Source organism: Hydra viridissima, unplaced genomic scaffold (assembly GCF_058129835.1).
Source record: "Hydra viridissima isolate aposymbiotic clone 2 unplaced genomic scaffold, HvirCarnegie_v1 scaffold_7, whole genome shotgun sequence".
In the NCBI taxonomy this organism is placed as follows: domain Eukaryota; kingdom Metazoa; phylum Cnidaria; class Hydrozoa; order Anthoathecata; family Hydridae; genus Hydra; species Hydra viridissima.
In genome coordinates this window covers 7430702-7447541 of record NW_028324306.1, presented here as the reverse complement: position 1 = coordinate 7447541, position 16840 = coordinate 7430702, and the positions used below count along the sequence as shown (strand labels likewise).

Sequence of the window (16840 nt, the reverse complement as noted above, 5' to 3'; positions counted from 1 at the left end):
ATACGAACAAATGTAATAAAAATATAAATCTGAACTCGAAACTTATTAAATCCAGAGCTACTAAAATTATAAATACGCAACAGTTATTGGATGTTAGCTGATGTAAGCTATTTCTTTTTTTTTTTTTTTTTTAAAAACAAAACAAATCTTTTTAGATTATTCAATACTTTTCATTTGATTATTAAATGAATTTGATATTAAATGAAAATTTTTTATAAATATTTTGGAAAGGAAACTAAGAAGCAGTATTTAATACTTTGTTAATGGTTTCTTTGTCTGATTTACCAATCAAAAATGTTAATCGATCACCAGCTTTCTTAATAATATCCATCGCTCTATAAAGAAATATAGTAATAAGATAAGAAAATCCTGTTATATTTCGTCCCTTAAGAGCAAGAAAATTTTAAATGCCAAAATTGCTGTAGTTATGCTATTCTTCAACCTGCTTGGATCATAGAGTAGAGTGAGTATTCTCCAACCTGCTTGGATCATAGAGTAGAGTGAGTGTGCTGACGATCACATTTTCTTGACTTTATAACGAATTCAGTTGTATTTTTGAAATTTTCACTAATTATTTGTTAAGTAACAAATTATTTGTCATGCTATTAGTAACAAATTAAATTACTTTTTATTAACATTAGATGTTTATTTACAAAAGTTTTTGTATAACAGAAAATTTTTTGCATAATAGAAAAGTTCAAAAATCTAGACTTTAAGATTGCTGTTCAAGGAATTAACTTTATATCAATATATGAGCAAATTGTCTTCTCTTAACATCATCTTTTTTGGTCAACCAGAATTCTTTGCTCTGTGAACAGAAAATTCTTCAAAAGTTGTTTAACTGTTTGCTTTTTCTGACCAAATTTTATTCAAATTTCAATATAGGTCTTGCCTTGAGTTGCTGTATTAACTATCAGCAGTTTAACAGTCGGTGTCAAATTATTTTGGCTAACCATATCAGGTGTTTATGATGAAATTCAGCTGATTTCGAATTAAAACATCTTCACAACAACACACCTGACTTCATTTTGTTTTTTACCATAAATTCTTCAAAGTATTATTTTTACTTTGGTAAACAAAATTTTTAAACGAAATGTAAACAAAGGTTAATTTATGCAATGACTGGCAAATCAATTTTAACATGACAAAAAAACCTGGAAATTTATTTTAAAAATTCACTAGCTTTATAATCGACAATTGCAAAACAATTAAACATTGTGAGATCAAATGTAGGATACATTATCTGATGCTTCAAACAGTTAAAAACTATCCGAAGAAGTGGAAAAAAGATTTCAAAACAAATCAAAAGCAAGAAACATCAGAGTTTCAGTTTCATTAATCCAATGCAGTTCTTGACAGATTTAGCTTAAAAATTTAAATGTAGTTAGTCATACATCAATAAGCAAAAAAAAAAAAAAATGCAATCTGGACAAAAAGGATAAAGGTATTCATCATTCAAGAAAGTTGTAAAAATTGCTACTTCTAGAAAATCAATTCCTCATAATGGACAATGAAGCTTACATCAAAAAGGATTTCACTCAAGTTCCCAGACACCATATTTACTATAAATTCAAAGGTAAAGATGTCAAAAACAAGTTAAAATACATTCAGACTTCAAATATTTCACCTAAGTACCTCATCTGGTAAGCAATTTGCAGTTGTGATCTTCATTCTTCACTCAGCAGACTTTGAAAGTGGGTATCTACATCAAGAAGTATCTGAAAAAAGCACCCCATAGAGTCCTACTAGTCAATTTTGAAAGGACAGTTAAGAAAAAGTGGGAAACAAGTACTTGAGGATTTAAAGAAAAAATGGGTTTACGCGTCAAATGAGGTATCAAAAACACTTTTGCGAGACATGATGGCTAGCGTTAAGAAAATTGAAATTTTGAATTGAGAATCTTATAAATCATTATAATACTTTAAGTTGATGTTTTAAGTTGATACAAAAATGAAGTAAATTGAATGTTGTTGTGAAGACATTTCATTTTTAAAACTGGCTGAATTTTCTTGTGGTCACCCATTAATCAAATAATTGCAGATATTTCTTATATTATTTACTTAATCTTATCAAAAGAAATGTTTGAACAATTTTTTGATAAAAAAAAATATCATTCACATACTTTTAAACTTTGAGTTTTCTGTTATGTAAGCAAAATTTATTTCTTAAAAATCTCACATTAGTTAAAGTGATTTGATCTCTTGTTAATACCATAAATAATTGATGAAAATGTAAAGAACTTAGATTACTTGCAGAGTGATCATTAATATACTTTACATGATTAATATACTCTACATGATTAATATACTTTACATGATTAATATACTCTACATGATCATTAATATACTTTACATGATTAATATACTTTACATGATTAATATACTTTACATGATTAATGATCATGATCTCTACATGATCATTAATATACTTTACATGATTAATATACTTTACATGATTAATATACTCTACATGATCAATATACTTTACATGATTAATATACTTTACATGATTAATGATCATGATCTCTACATGATCATTAATATACTTTAGAGGAATACTGTAACTAATGTATGAAACTTTATCTTATATAAAAGTCACTAGTTTTGTGTAATTTGCATCAATAACAAATTAAATTACATTTAAGAAATAAAAAATAAGAAAATGATTTAAGACATTTTTTTTGTGTCTTAACTGTTCATTAGAAAAAACTTCAATCTCTAAACATTGGCTCTGGCACTTAGAAGAGTCTGAAACTCAATTTTATTATGGTTATGGAAATAAGTGATAATATGATATCATAGATGCAAATGTAGTTGACAACCAAAACATCTTAATATGGGTCTACTGTAAAATGTGTATTTTACATGTAAGACATTATGGCTCTCAGGCACCAATATGACACTATATCAATCAAGTGCAAACTTACTGATTGTAGTTGCATCCAACAAGAGATATTCCATTTACTGCAAGGAGACGATCACCAATTTTTAAATGTGGATCCTTTTCATAGATAAAATAAAGTAAAAATTGGTTGATAAAAATAAGTGGGTAAAAAAAAGAAAAGCTATTGGCAAAACTCAATTTATTACTTTGGAAGCTGGAGTATCAGGAACAATAGTTCGAATAAATACAGCATTAACTTGCAGAGATGTATACTGAAAAAAAACAAAAAAACTCAACCATAATAACAAACTTGCAATAAATTTTTACTGGAAAGAATATCCAAAAAACCATTTTTTAAGATAAAATTCTTTCTCACCATTGCATCAATCAGTCCCAACCCTAACCCTTTGTTTCCTCGTACCAGCTCCACTGTATACTCATTTTTATCAAAGGAAGAAATGTTTTCAGTTTTTAATAAAAGCTTAGCCTTTTGAACTAATTCATCTGTATTTTCTCCATTATGAATACCATCTGCATTAAAGTAGTCATTTTCTGAAATTTGATTTGATGAGGCTCCACTAGAAATATTGCTGCTTGTGCTTGAAAGACTAGAAGAACGACATGAAATTTTCACTGTTGTTTTTTTTGACTGAAGTTCTTCAGGTGTTCTACAGTTGTCTTCTTCAGTTGATTTCTCTTTTGCATGATTAATACTGAGAGGTTTGTTATCTGCTGAAGCATTTACCTAAATCAAAATTAAGAGTTACAAGTTTCAAATCATGAAGTTTTTCTTTTTTGCTTTGCCATAAGACTTGTAATAATTTAAATATATTTCAACTATTTCTGCATATTGTACTTATGCTTGATTAACAGAAAAAGGTTTATTGAAATAGGAAAAAATATTTCAAGTTGTTAAAAGAAAAACAACCTGGCTTTTTACAGCCTCTTTTACTTCATGAACATCAATATGGCTTCTTGTTCGCATTTTCTTGGAATCAGAGGTTGCTTTTGGTAAGGATTTCTTTTCTAACAATATAAAAACAAACTTAATTAATTCTCTTTATTTTGATAACTAAAACAAATGATTTTTAGGAAAAGTTGTTTAAAACCACTTTTAATGTATAACCTTTAGTTTTAAATCCTCTATTTCTGATAAGATCATAGAAAATGAAGAAATCTTCACTATCAGGATCTTTGCTCAGATCCATCACAAAATCTTCAGAAGGCAACATTAATGGGGGATGTGTAGCAAAGCTTTCCAGAACTTCAGCTAGAAATCAGTAATTAAAATTAACAAATAAAAAATTTATTTTGGGTTTATAATTGTCATAAGTTGTTGTTAATTACTCAGCACTCAAACTATCCATTAATAAAACAGTTTTACTACTTTTAATAAACACTTCCACAATTTTAGATTTTAATCATGTAGTTATACTTTATTTGTTATGCAATTTTTTAATCCAAAAAAGAAATTTATTTCTTGTAAACTTTAACTTGTTTAAATAAATACTGATTACTTACATGATCTTAAAGCTGGTTCTACTTGATCAGGTGGAGGATACCAAGATCTGGGTCGAGGTTTTCCACCTAACTGATACTCAGCAAGTAGTTGTTGCAGCTGGGCTGCATTAAGTGATGGATATTTTGTGCGCAAAGTTGTCCAGTCCATCTGTTTATTCAAGAAAAGATAATTCATTATTTTCAAAAGTGAAAGTTTTGAAGCTGGTATAAATTTTCTTCCGAATCAAAAAGGAAAGTTTTAGTTCAGTTTTTCTGGGATTATTTTCTGGAAACATAATATTGAGAATAAAAATATTGAGATAAGATTTAGTGAACACAAGTTTATTTATTAAATGTTGAGCAGGTCTTTAGAACTCAAAACAAAAACTAAATCTTTTTTATTTATTTTAGAAATCAAATCTTTCAGTATGAAAATCTTTTCAGCCTGTACAAGGAGGTTTTTTGGTTTAGGATGTTTGGCACAAGGAAATATTTTGACACTCAATTCTCCTCATTTTTATGAAAATATTATGGTTGTAGTGACCAGCTAATTTTGGAGCATAAAAGTTTCTGGCCAATTGCAAAACAAGTGCATTTCAGTTGGCAGTGTAAAATATTTTAAACCAAACTTTGAACATCAAAACACATTTAAAAGAAAAAAAAGATCACCTGGATAAGATCTACTTTTGAGCATGCAAGTAAGTCAACTGCATTCAATATTTTAGTCATATATTTTTCAAACTGAGCAGCTAGTTTGTTGGACTGTGCCCAAATTTCTAAAGCTTCAAGGTTAGCACGTATTTGCACACCTTTTGTCCACCGATAAAACATTCCACCAGCTCCTTTCTCCATAAGCGTATTAAATAAAGAAGCATTTGAGAAAAAAAACAGATATGCAAACAGTTGCTCTATAATTTGCGAGTGAACTTGAAATTCTTTTGCTGCTTCAAGAACTTTTGAAAAAATAACACAAATTTTTTCAACAGATGGATGAATACATGATTCACTTTTTTCATTCACAGTGTCAAAATTATCATTGGATTGAAAAGGATTTGAATCAATCACTGAAGGCAGGGCAGCATACAAAACCTGATCAAATGAAAGATAAGCAACATAAAAATAAAATAAGCAAAATAAAAATTACAACAAAATGCAAATTATCTTTTTCTTTATTTGTTTAAAATATATTTTAACAAATACTACTTTTTAAAACTGTTTATTATTACAGTTGGTTTTTAAAACAAAATAAAATTAAAAAAAAACTTTATTGCGTTTACTTATGCTTATTACTTTTGTGATTTTTATTTTGTGGAATTTTTTGTTGGCAACCTATTCAAGATTGTAAGTATTGAAATTATAATGAGAATTTAAGAGACTCTATTATAAGAATATATTATAAAAATGTTGTTTACCCTCAAGTTCATTTATTTTAAATGAAAGACAATCAAAAGAAAAAACAAAAGCTCTTCAAACATTAAAAGATTGTTTTAAAGATTGTCATTAAAAGAAAAACTGGATACAGTCAATAGTTCTGGTTTGCAATTGCATTTTGTAACGTTACAAAATGCAATTGCAATCCAAAGTTTGTAAAGTATTAGTAGAAAATCATTCACAAAGAAATTGTTTGAGGCAGAAGGAACATGTCATAGGCTTCTATAATTACTTTAAAATGGTGAAATCAACAAGTATCAAGACTAAATAACAACTCAATGATATTGATTGACAAAAAAGATCCTGATTCAATCTTTCAGTACTACTTGGAAACCAAGTTTGGAGTCCAATTGTAACATCCAGACTTTAGTTCAATATCAATATTCATGAGTTTTGGATATTAACAAATATTAACAAGATATTATCAAAAGGAATTGAAAAGTATTGAAATGAATGATTCAGTTCCTTTAAATTCCATCACTGATCTTATGATTAACACGTTGATTTCAAATTCATTCTTTTTAATAAGTTAATACACTTGATAATGAGGAAGTCAATTTTCTGATATGAGAAAAAGATTTAAAAGCATAACTTTTTCTTCAGCATTTTTTCAATTGAAAAAATTTTTAAATGTTTCTTTATCCTATTTTTAACTAATTCTGCATCAAATGCAATTTTAGATTATTTTAAACAATTAATTTGCACTAAACTCTAAAGGAAACTGACAAAATTAAAAATACCTTAGTTACATGATAAACAGTTTGCTGAAATGTAAACATTATAACTTCTTCTAATACAGTTAGTAACTCTTCATCAGCAGATAACAATGCTTCTTTACTGGTGGTCACCTTAGAACGTGGCAAAAGATAACTGCTCATTTTCCCTTGTAAAAAGTTAAGCATCTCTATTGCACTAGCCATCCAAAACAAAACAGGTTTTAATTCAGGCAGTAAATGCTTCAACATGACCAAAGGATCTTCATCCCTATTTTAAAAAACTTTTTAAATGTTTTTTCTCACAAATTCTAAACACAACCCTGACAGAATAGAAATAAATAATATTTAGAACTTACTTTACTGTAGATTTTTTTCCAATTTCTTTTGTTTTTTCCTAAAAATTAAAAATTCTTCTACTTATCTAATTACTTTTCAAAGTCAAAACAGAGGAAAATGAATTCCTTAAACAGTGAACTCCTTACATTTTCAAAATCAAAATTAAAATTTAAATCACCCATGCAATACGTTGCAAACCACTAGATATCTTGAGTAAAAGCTTTCTAGTTTGTAACTCTGTGAAGGTTGCAGCAGAATGTTCGATGACCATCATGAAGAAGTAGACTGGAGTTAACTTAAAGGCTAAAAATGAAGATATTAAAACTATTGCTGTAGCTTGCCATCTTTTACATTTTAAATGATAAACAGAAATTTGCATTTTTATTTTTAATATTAGATATGTGAATAACAAACCTCCAAGATCTGAATCAGCAATATCTATTATCATATGCAGAAGCTCATCTTCTTCCTCAATTTCGTAGTTCAATTGCAAAAAACTTTTTTCAACATGCTTTCGAGGAGCTAGGTACTGACTTGATTCATCTTCTTCATCAGAACTGCTTTCAGAGCTACTTTCACTTCCAGAAGAGTCTTTTTCATCTGAAATGTGACCCTGATGACTTGTGCTATTAGAAGGCAATCTTGATAGATTTATGGTTGCATATGTTTGATTTGATGGTTCTGCATTATGTGGCTTAAGAAATTTTATCCAAGGTAATCCAGTATCTTGCTGAGTCGGGTCTTTAAAAAGGAAAAAATAGGACTTACCAAATCCTAAAATTGAGCCAGGATTAAGTTTTGTTGTAGATTTTATAGTTTCTCCATTAACTGAAACTTCAGCACCTTTTGCAGGGTCAACAAATATGTCAAAGTTAATTTCATCTAAATTTGTTTCATCAGAACTACTACCCAAACTTACTTTTTTATATATATAGGCATGTGGCTGCAAAATATCAGATGAATATAATTCTATATGACATTTAAGGCCATCACGAGAAAATGGACCGACAGAAATTACTGGTTCATCAAGCTTATGCAAAAGCTTGTCAGAAGAATTTCTAAAGCCTTGCATCAGCAGTAAATATGGCACATACAATGGCACTGAGTAATTTTCATCCCTAACAACTTCACCCCTAACAACTTCAGATGTATTATTACTTTTTGGATGAGGTGATAAAGATACTGATGAAACTTCTTTAACATCAGTTGCTCCAGTGCTTCTACTTGATGTGTCAGAACTTTCAAACAAACTTGATTCAGATGGACTTCTTCCTAAACCTTTTGCAGTGTTTATAAAGCTTACAGCATCAACATCTACTTTGCGACGAAGTTCAAATCTTCTAAAACGGTTACCTGTTGGCTTCCAAAAAGATTGCAGAACAAGTGGCTTTTCATTTTCATTGACCACACGTATATACTCCATGTTCCATATTGGTTGCTCATTCTCAGCATCCTCACTTTTTTTAGGTTTATTTTGTTTTTTTGTAGAAGAAGGACTTTTTAAACTTGGTTGCTGAAATGTACCAACTACATCACACAAGACAAAGTCTTTGGGATCAGCATTTTCAAAGGCATACCTTTCAAGTGCCATTTGTACAACCTCTTTGGCACTTGAGATTGTTGACACACGAACTGCTTTATAGTTTGACCCTGCAGAAACATTATCACCAAAGACTTTTAGAATTCCTGGCGTTAGCTGATTTGTAGATAATTCTGTATTGCTATTTTGAAAGTAATTCTTTTTTTTATTTGTATTAAACATTTTAGAAAGAGATCTTGATTGATTCTTATCGTCTTTGGAAGTAATCTCACTATTTTGAGGGGATTTTTTTTTTCCTTTGTGAATTCTCTTTGGGTTTTGATTGTTATTCAAATCATTATCTTGATCATAAAATATTGTTGAATTTGAAAAAGACAAGGATTTGTATTTATCTTTATCATTTAAACCAACTGGATTGTCAATGAATTCTACTCTATCTTTCTTTTTTGAAGATGTATTTGAGGTTATTTCTGAAACTGCTGAAGATGATTTTAAATTTTTAATGTTATTTTCACTTACACCATGCATAGATTTTTCTGTCACAACATCTTCTTTATCCCAGTGATCAAATATTTCATCAATAGAGGTGTCTGATTTGTCAGACTTAACAGATTCAATTACTTCATCAGAGTTAATGATATCTTTGTTTTCAAGCTGAGTAACTTCAAAACTAGGAACTGTCTTATTTTTTTTCTTCTTTCTATTGATTGGATCATCCGTTTTTTTAAATTTGCTCTCAGCTTTTTCTCCACTGCGACCAAACAGTTTTTTTTTCTTTTCTAACTTTGAAGAACTATATTGGCTTATATTATTTTCACGAAGAACAAATCTTGGAACTTTTTTATTACTAATTGCACGAGCCAAAGGGGAATCATCATTATCTAACAATATTTCTTTATCTAAAATTAGATATGGAAATTATAATAAAGTATACAGTTACTTCATACTTACAATCATGCATTATAAATATATGAGATAGCTAAACATATATCAAATAATTATTACGCATTAAATACCTGATCTTTATACAAATACTTATACTGGTATCAAAAAATACATAATATGTCATTTTATGCATTCACATAATTTGCATTCAAATTTTTTGATAAATAATCAACTCAAGATAACAAAGTTACAATATCACACATAACTATCATCGAGGCTCTTATTGATGATACGCGCTTGTCAGAAAATGGTTAAAATGATATTGCGCAAACTTACATACTCTTCCGTACGTACCTGTCTCGTTTTCTATCTCGTAAAGAGAGTATTTTTTATCGTTCGATAAGCTGAACTTGCTTATGAGAATCGGTATAAGGTCTTCAACAGCAGTTCTATTTGTGAGACGCACAGTTTTGGTTAACTCACTTTTCCCATCATCATAATAGAATTTTAGTGCTCCTTCATAATCAAGCTCCTAAAAATATGACAAATAATGCTTGATTGTTCAATATGAAATGCAAACAAAGGTTTTCACTTGCAGATCATAAATAAAAAACAGCTAAACACACCTTATTCGAGCTTTATCATACAGAGGTATATTTTTTTTAAGTTTTGGTATTTACTATATGAAAGGTATTTGTTTTCAAAGATAACCTTAAAATATCATAAAAAAAAAAAAAAAGTACAGCTTCTTAAATCCAAAATATGCGCGAAAAAATTGTATTAAAAAAGTACTCTTAGAAAGGACTAGTTGAACAACGAAAGTATAAGTAGGGTTGCCAATTTCGGAAAATACGAAAACTTTGTTTAAACACAAAGTTTCAGTTCATGAATTTTACATAACTTCGCTTTACTTCGCATTTTTTACCTTGTGAAAATTCACACCAACACCATTATTAAAGTGTTGAATACTTCCTTGAATTTCTTCTTTTTCTAAAGCATATAAGTCTTCTTCTTTTTCAGAAGGTATGGTGCTTTCCTCTTTATACCTTCTTGCATTTAAAATATCGTAATCTCTGTCAATGACATTATTGAAGTCCAGATTATCACTATCCATAAACTGTCTATATATATCTTCAAGCTTTCCCGAGCAATATGTTCTTAAAAATATTTCTTCGCTGTAAGATAATTTGTTTAAACTTTTATTCGGCATCCTTGTACGATCTTGAAGAATTAATTTAAAGGTCTAAGGCTAATATTTTCTAATTTTAATTAGATTTAATAGCTTGCCCCATACATAATATTTTTTTTAAAAAAAAAAAAAATTTTTTATCTTCTTTGCCAACATGCACAAAAAATGCTGCTTGATTTAAAGTTTCTTTGCGCTAATGTTTTTAAAAAATGATCAGGCTAATTATTTCAATAGCTTGCTTAGAAAAGAATATTGTGACAGCAATTAAATTTGTTAATTGCTATTTGTAGACAATTACTTGTTGTTGGAGTTTTACCTGACATTTCACATGAAATTTATCGCTCTTAATGTATTTAACAGTTTGAGGAATTTTATTTGAAGTTTTAAAAATTAGGTTTTAACTATTTGCGTACATGAAGGGTATGTACATGAAGGGTAGGTTAACGAGGCTCTTTAAAATTTTGTTACAGAACTGTTTTAACTTGTATAATAATATTTAACTTGTTTTTCTCAAAATCTTACAACAAGAAAAAAAAAAAAAAAAAAAAACAGGGAAAAATTTTTTCATAAAATATCCTGAATTTAATCTATAAATTTTCACAAAGCGATTTGGTTGCAGTAAGATAATCGTCATATTTTGGCCAATTTTCATACAAGCAGGCGGACAAAAATATTTTTATAATTTTTTTGCGTCTTTTGGAGTTTTTTTTGTGGTTGATCAAAATATGTTGTTAAAGAACATTTATCCGACAGCTTTTCAAAAGGGTAAACTTTTTGAAAGGAATGAACATACCTGTATTTTAACACACCTACTATTGGAATCATGGTATGGGGTGATATTGCATATAATTCTAGGCCACCTCAAGTGTTGCTTTCAGGCACAATAACTGCCACCAGTTATTTATTTTTTCAGACACACACATATATGTTTTACTCTTGATCGCTTTGCTGCATGATGGGTTCGATACTTTTTTAACTGTTTACTCTGAGAAAGGAGAATCAAGTTAAAAACAACAACTGCGAAAAAAACGTAAACACGGAGACTTATTCAACCTGCCATATAAATAAATGATGAATATGTATCGCAACGGAAAACAAGCAAAAACTATAAAAGCACAAAAAAGAAAGGTGGTAGAAGGGAGAAACTTTTTTAAGAAAGTTTTAAGAAGAATTTTAAAGAGAGAGAATTTTTGTGATTGAAAAATAATTGGATAAATAAGAAGTTAAATAAGAAAAGAGAAAAAAAAGAAGTTTTTGATAATCAGAAGAAGTAAGGAGTTAAACAGAAATCAGAAGAAATATTGATCAAAGAAGATTAACCAGAAGCTTTGGTTGTTTCAAATAAAGAAGAGATACTCGTATAAAAAATAAGAAGAAAAAGAGGAATAATTGATAAAAGCATTATCGAACACTATAAGTAGAGTAAGAGAGTATTATTTGTATTTTGCAAATGTAATGAATGACATTTATTGATATATATTGTATAAAGAATACACTGAGGACGGTAAACACAACCACAACCCTTTAACAATTTAACCTTGCCCATTCCTAACCAAACTATCCCCAAACCTTGCCTTTTCCTGATCAACTAATCGCCAGACCATTAACCTCAATTCCAACCTCCACATTACCCCTTCCACGTAACCCTAGAACCAAAACCTCCCGATTATGTCAACTTTTCTGCTAATATTAAGAGGTGCTTGTGAATGAATAATTATTCCTCAGGCATGAGTAAGAACTTTAGGCACAGTTGCTGGAATTTTTTACTAATAAAATAATTTAAGATATAGTCTGTGTGTATCCTTGCAATATGCATCCATTTTTTGCAGGTTGAAATCAATGAAAGTATTCCGAATAAAATTTTTCGTCAACAACAAGTTTGACAGCCATTGATGTTTCTAGATTTATTGATGTTATTGCTTAACTTAATATATATTTTTTAATGATTATTAAATGCAAGAGCTATCAAACCTGCTAAAACTAAGTTAATGTTTTCGTCCAAATTTTTATCCTTTCAGTCCTAAGTATACCCTGTTACGATGGTGCAATTTGGTTTTATATAAATCCTTCTTCAAACTTTTCTGTATCATTTATTATGTTTGGTATTGCTCCACAGACTAGAAAATTCAACATCAATGAATTTCCAGTAATGTAGATGAGGACTTTTTCATCTATTATACTTAGTACAAAATTGAAGTTAGCAAGTATGAACTTGCTGTTCAAAAGTTCAACTTTCACTGGCGTTTATTTACTCTATTTCTTCTCTACATCATTTTTTTTACCCAGTTGAATTGCCCACACCCAGAACCAGATCTGCTTAATTCAGATTGTCAGAATCCATTTAGCTCTATATCAATCAATTCAACGTTTCGTTTCGTTTTCGTTTTTCGTTTTTGTTCTATTGTACTTTTCAATAGCGCCTGTAACATTAATCCACTATTTTCGATGAGGTTTCTACGATGAATTCATTAGGAAGGACGACTTTTTTCTTCTACCCAAATAGCACTTTAAGGCAGAAACCTTGAAGATGATTTGTATTATATCATATCAAGATCTACTCAATCCGGTTTTGAGAAAGATACTTAAATCTAATCGCCTGACATCATTCTTCGTTGATCAGTTAACTGAGCAAACATTTTTATAGAACTTTCGTAAAAGTCTCCGACAAAACGTAAAACTCTAACGAGTTTAAGGTCCCATTGATTATATTCACTAGCTATTAGTAGAGCCTTCTAAATGATGACTACTTTTGCATCAACTGCTTAGCTATCAATTGTACGACGTTTCCCCTTTTCGCTGTGTCCAACAAAGGTTTGGAAATTTGTCTATATTTTGTCGATTATGCCGAGGATTAAACAACGTTAGTAAAAGTAATTCAAATACCAGTATAAATAACAACAAAAAAACAAAAAGCAAACAAAAAAAAAATGGAGACTTTCAACAACAGTGAGGTTGGGATTGAGATTGAGGGACACATCTGTTTCCATCTTCTTTGTGGAACTTCTTTCGCAATTTTTACAGTAAATTTATTTCATCAAATATATTTACGATCATTATAAGTATAAAAAGTTCAACTAAAAATTCATCATTTTGTTTTTGTTTTGATATTTGAATTGCCGCAACTAAATTTCAAGATTAGACAGAAAATAACTTTAGATAAGTTAATATCGAGGACTAGATTGAACCATTTCACATGAGTAACTTTTCCCAGAAAAATCAGTAAATTCTAGTAAAACAGCAGGGTCTTTTCACAGTCAAAGATTGCAGCTAGTAGATTTTAGTCCCACCATAATGTTTAAAGCTTTCAAAGTACAGAATTGATTTTATGGCCAAAACTTAACATTACTTTTAAACCACTGACATAATAAAACTGTTTTGCAATTCTTTGAAATTCAATTAAGTCTTTTCCTTTTCACCTTTTTAGAAAAAACGTTCTTTTCACCTTTTTAGAAAAAACGTTCTTTTCACCTTTTTAGAAAAAACGTTCTTTTCACCTTTTTAGAAAAAACGTTCTTTTCACCTTTTTAGAAAAAACGTTCTTTTCACCTTTTTAGAAAAAACGTTTTTTCACCTTTTTAGAATAAACGTTCAAACAAAAAATTTTTTTGTTCTCTTGTGGTCGCAGCAAGAAAAAGTTGATTTGAAAGTTTGACCATTTAAAATATATTTCAATATGATCAAACCAATTGCGAACGTCAAAAAGTGAAGTAAAAACGATTATCACATTTTATAACAAAGTGAATCACAACTGATTTTAAAAGTTATTAATACTGTAAACACCCCCTCCCCCACCTTTTTCAGTTTTGAAAACCTAAAGCAAGAGTTAATTATCTATGTAGAAAATAGTCTTAAATTCAAACCTGAAAATCTCCATTATGGAACTTAATTGGCAAAAAGCCTTCCGAAAGAATCATTGGAATTTCTTCGTTTCCTTCATACTCCTTCCAAGACTTCAAACGGTCTCTTTTTATTGGCTGAAAGTCTTCATCCATTATGTTGGAAATTAAAATCTAAAAATTAAAATGTTATGAATTTATGAATATCCCCATGAAGTTTATAAAGAGAAAGAGGGTACAACATTTTTTTGACCAACACAAAGTTCTAGTTTCAATTATTATCGCTATTTTACTTTTTTGTGAGGTTACGAATCAAACTCCAAATAAGTCACCGACAATTTTTCAAGCTCTTGGATCTAAATTTTTTAAATATCGCACAAAAACGACAAAAAAAAAAAAAAAACTGCACTTCGATTGCATTTATTGTTAAGCCGGATTTTCATTCATCGAAATTTGAGTTGGAGCATTATGAAGCAAAACAGACATTTTTAGCCAAATGAACTCTTTTGTTTTTATTATTGAGCATTGAAACTCCAGCATAATTTTTAGTCAGGGAAACCAGTTACGATAAAAAAAAAAAAACATACTTTTCAACAGTCTTACTACTGTTTTCTATAAGGGCTTACCCGGGATATTAATTCTATGGAGTGTGTCTGACATTCCAAAGAGAAAAAAGTGTTGTTCTCAAAATGCTATTGAAATTTGTAGTAAATTTTAGAAAGGGGCGTTAGGATTCACAGAAACTACCACCCTTTCTCCCTGAATATTTTCAAAAAAGGGACAAAAAATGAACATGTTAGAATGCAACCAGGGAAAATTACAAGATTTTTTTGCTTTTATCAACTCAAAAGGAAAGATACAAATCAAGAATGCCAGCGAAACTATTAAAAGTGGGCTAAATTCACCTCTATCATAACCAGTGAATCCAGAAAAATTAGCATTTTCTTTCGTGGTGTTTTATATTGTAATCACTCTATTTTTTTTGTTTGTTTAAATTACTTACCTTCTGGTGAAAATTAATTTAAGCAAATCGTTTTCAGCAAAATAGAAATGATAAAAAAAAAAAGAAACAAAAACCTACTAATTTCAATTCTTTGAATAATAATTAGGAGGTTTTCATTTCTTTTTTTATACCGAGAAAATCACTCATATAGAAGTTCATTCATATAGAGATTCACTCATACAGAGGTTCACTGACATATGAAGGTTTAAATATGAAAATATTGTTTATTGTCCCTAGTTTAAATCACAACAAACAGAGAAAACGCCCCATTGATTATTTATGAATGTTGTCTGTTGAACTGTTGTTTCTGGCTCGTTTTGAAGTTTTTCTTTCTGTTTGATTTCCTTTGTGTTTCTAATAATTTTTTTAAAGATTCAAGAGCATTTGTTACTATCCCTTTAAATTAGTTCTTCTCTTTTTCCTACCGAGCATTTTTCTTCCCGTGTGTTTATCATTCCAGTTTCATGTCAATAATCAAAGTAATTTTTTTAGACATAAAAAAAATAATGCAAATAAATGATTCACCATGTGAGCTGAGAAATCGTATTTTTGAATATTGATTAATTTGTACTCAAAATAATTTGTACTCAATAATTTGAAATACCTCATAGTAAATGTTTGAACAAATTTTTAACCGCGTTTTGGAAGCCTAATTATTCTTCAAAAAGTGGAGGTTTGATACCAGACAGTCTCAGACTAAGATAATTTTTTTTCTCAGACGAGGATAATTTTTAGTCAATATTAGTTTCCTTTAATCGCATTGTAAACCAAAATGCATTTAAGTATGTAAACTGAATTTTTCTAAATATGCCGATCAAAACTTAAAAATACCTGAGAACTAAAATAGGTAGCAATAACCAACCTTTTTCCCTTGCTATTTCTTCAAATTTCCAAATAAAAAATTTCCTTTTAGTAAGAAAATGTTAAAAGTTATAAATAAGATAAGTTTAAGTAATGTTTAAACATGAACTGAGTGTTTTGAAAATGTCAGATTGTAACTTCATGGTTCTCCACCACAGATATCGCTGAGGATACATGTAATGCCTCCATTTATAGTAGCTGTTCTGTTTAATGCATTTAAAGCTACCGTCGTGTTCATTATAAATTAATCCAATGATAATAGGCTCAATAAAAAAAACAAGAAAATATTCATCTGTGATAAAAGTTTTTTTCTCTTGATCAAAGAAGGAGAGCCTTTAATAACACCATAGTTCTCTAATGTGTAAGAAGTTCACAGGGATCTTATCATTTAGTCTTTGTGAAGATGTTTGTGCGTATAATAAGCCTATTGTTTTCGTATCCGACTGTATAAAAATGAGGTGGAAACAAAACTGCTTATTTTGTTCATTGCCCCTATTTAATACCATGTATGAATATTAAGCTTTTTATTAATCATAATTCATAGGTGATCTGCAAGTATTTTTATTCATGTTGCTTATGGATATATTTTTGTATATATATATAAATATATTTAAAACGTCTTTTTTGTAAATATGATTAGAAGTTTTTATTGCTTTATTT

General features: G+C 29.2%; 1 protein-coding gene across 3 annotated transcripts; it reads right to left on the bottom strand.

The window, feature by feature from the left end:
- Positions 1-110: 110 nt before the first annotated feature.
- Positions 111-16554, bottom strand: LOC145183880 (ras-associating and dilute domain-containing protein-like). 3 transcript variants are annotated; one of them, XR_016454062.1, is made up of 16 exons: positions 16182-16554; positions 14341-14490; positions 9646-9823; positions 7281-9305; positions 7045-7169; positions 6887-6924; positions 6555-6798; positions 5053-5472; positions 4405-4552; positions 4010-4153; positions 3812-3909; positions 3260-3628; positions 3090-3155; positions 2927-3000; positions 1636-1718; positions 111-335 (listed from the first exon to the last, which is right to left on the bottom strand). XR_016454062.1 is itself a non-coding variant. In XM_090092803.1 (15 exons), exons 2-15 carry the CDS (start codon positions 14470-14472, stop codon positions 236-238), a joined length of 4161 nt encoding a protein of 1386 aa, XP_089948929.1. In that variant the 5' UTR covers positions 14473-14490; positions 16182-16554; the 3' UTR covers positions 111-235. The 3 variants fall into 3 exon arrangements, 2 of the variants coding, with proteins under 2 accessions (XP_089948929.1, XP_089948930.1); XM_090092803.1 differs by lacking the exon at positions 1636-1718; XM_090092804.1 differs by lacking the exon at positions 1636-1718 and having other exon boundaries at positions 16151-16321.
- Between the last annotated feature and the right edge of the window lie 286 nt (positions 16555-16840).

Bases quoted from the DNA above. Each gene is read 5' to 3' on its own strand.
- LOC145183880 (XM_090092803.1), bottom strand. From the start codon at position 14,472: ATGGATGAAGACTTTCAGCCAATAAAAAGAGACCGTTTGAAGTCTTGG. The intron at 6,799-6,886 runs GTAAGTTCTAAA...TTTTTAAAATAG, and splicing joins GGAAAAAAATCTACAGTAAA to GGATGAAGATCCTTTGGTCA. The intron at 3,001-3,089 runs GTAATAAATTGA...ATCTATGAAAAG, and splicing joins CTGATACTCCAGCTTCCAAA to GATCCACATTTAAAAATTGG.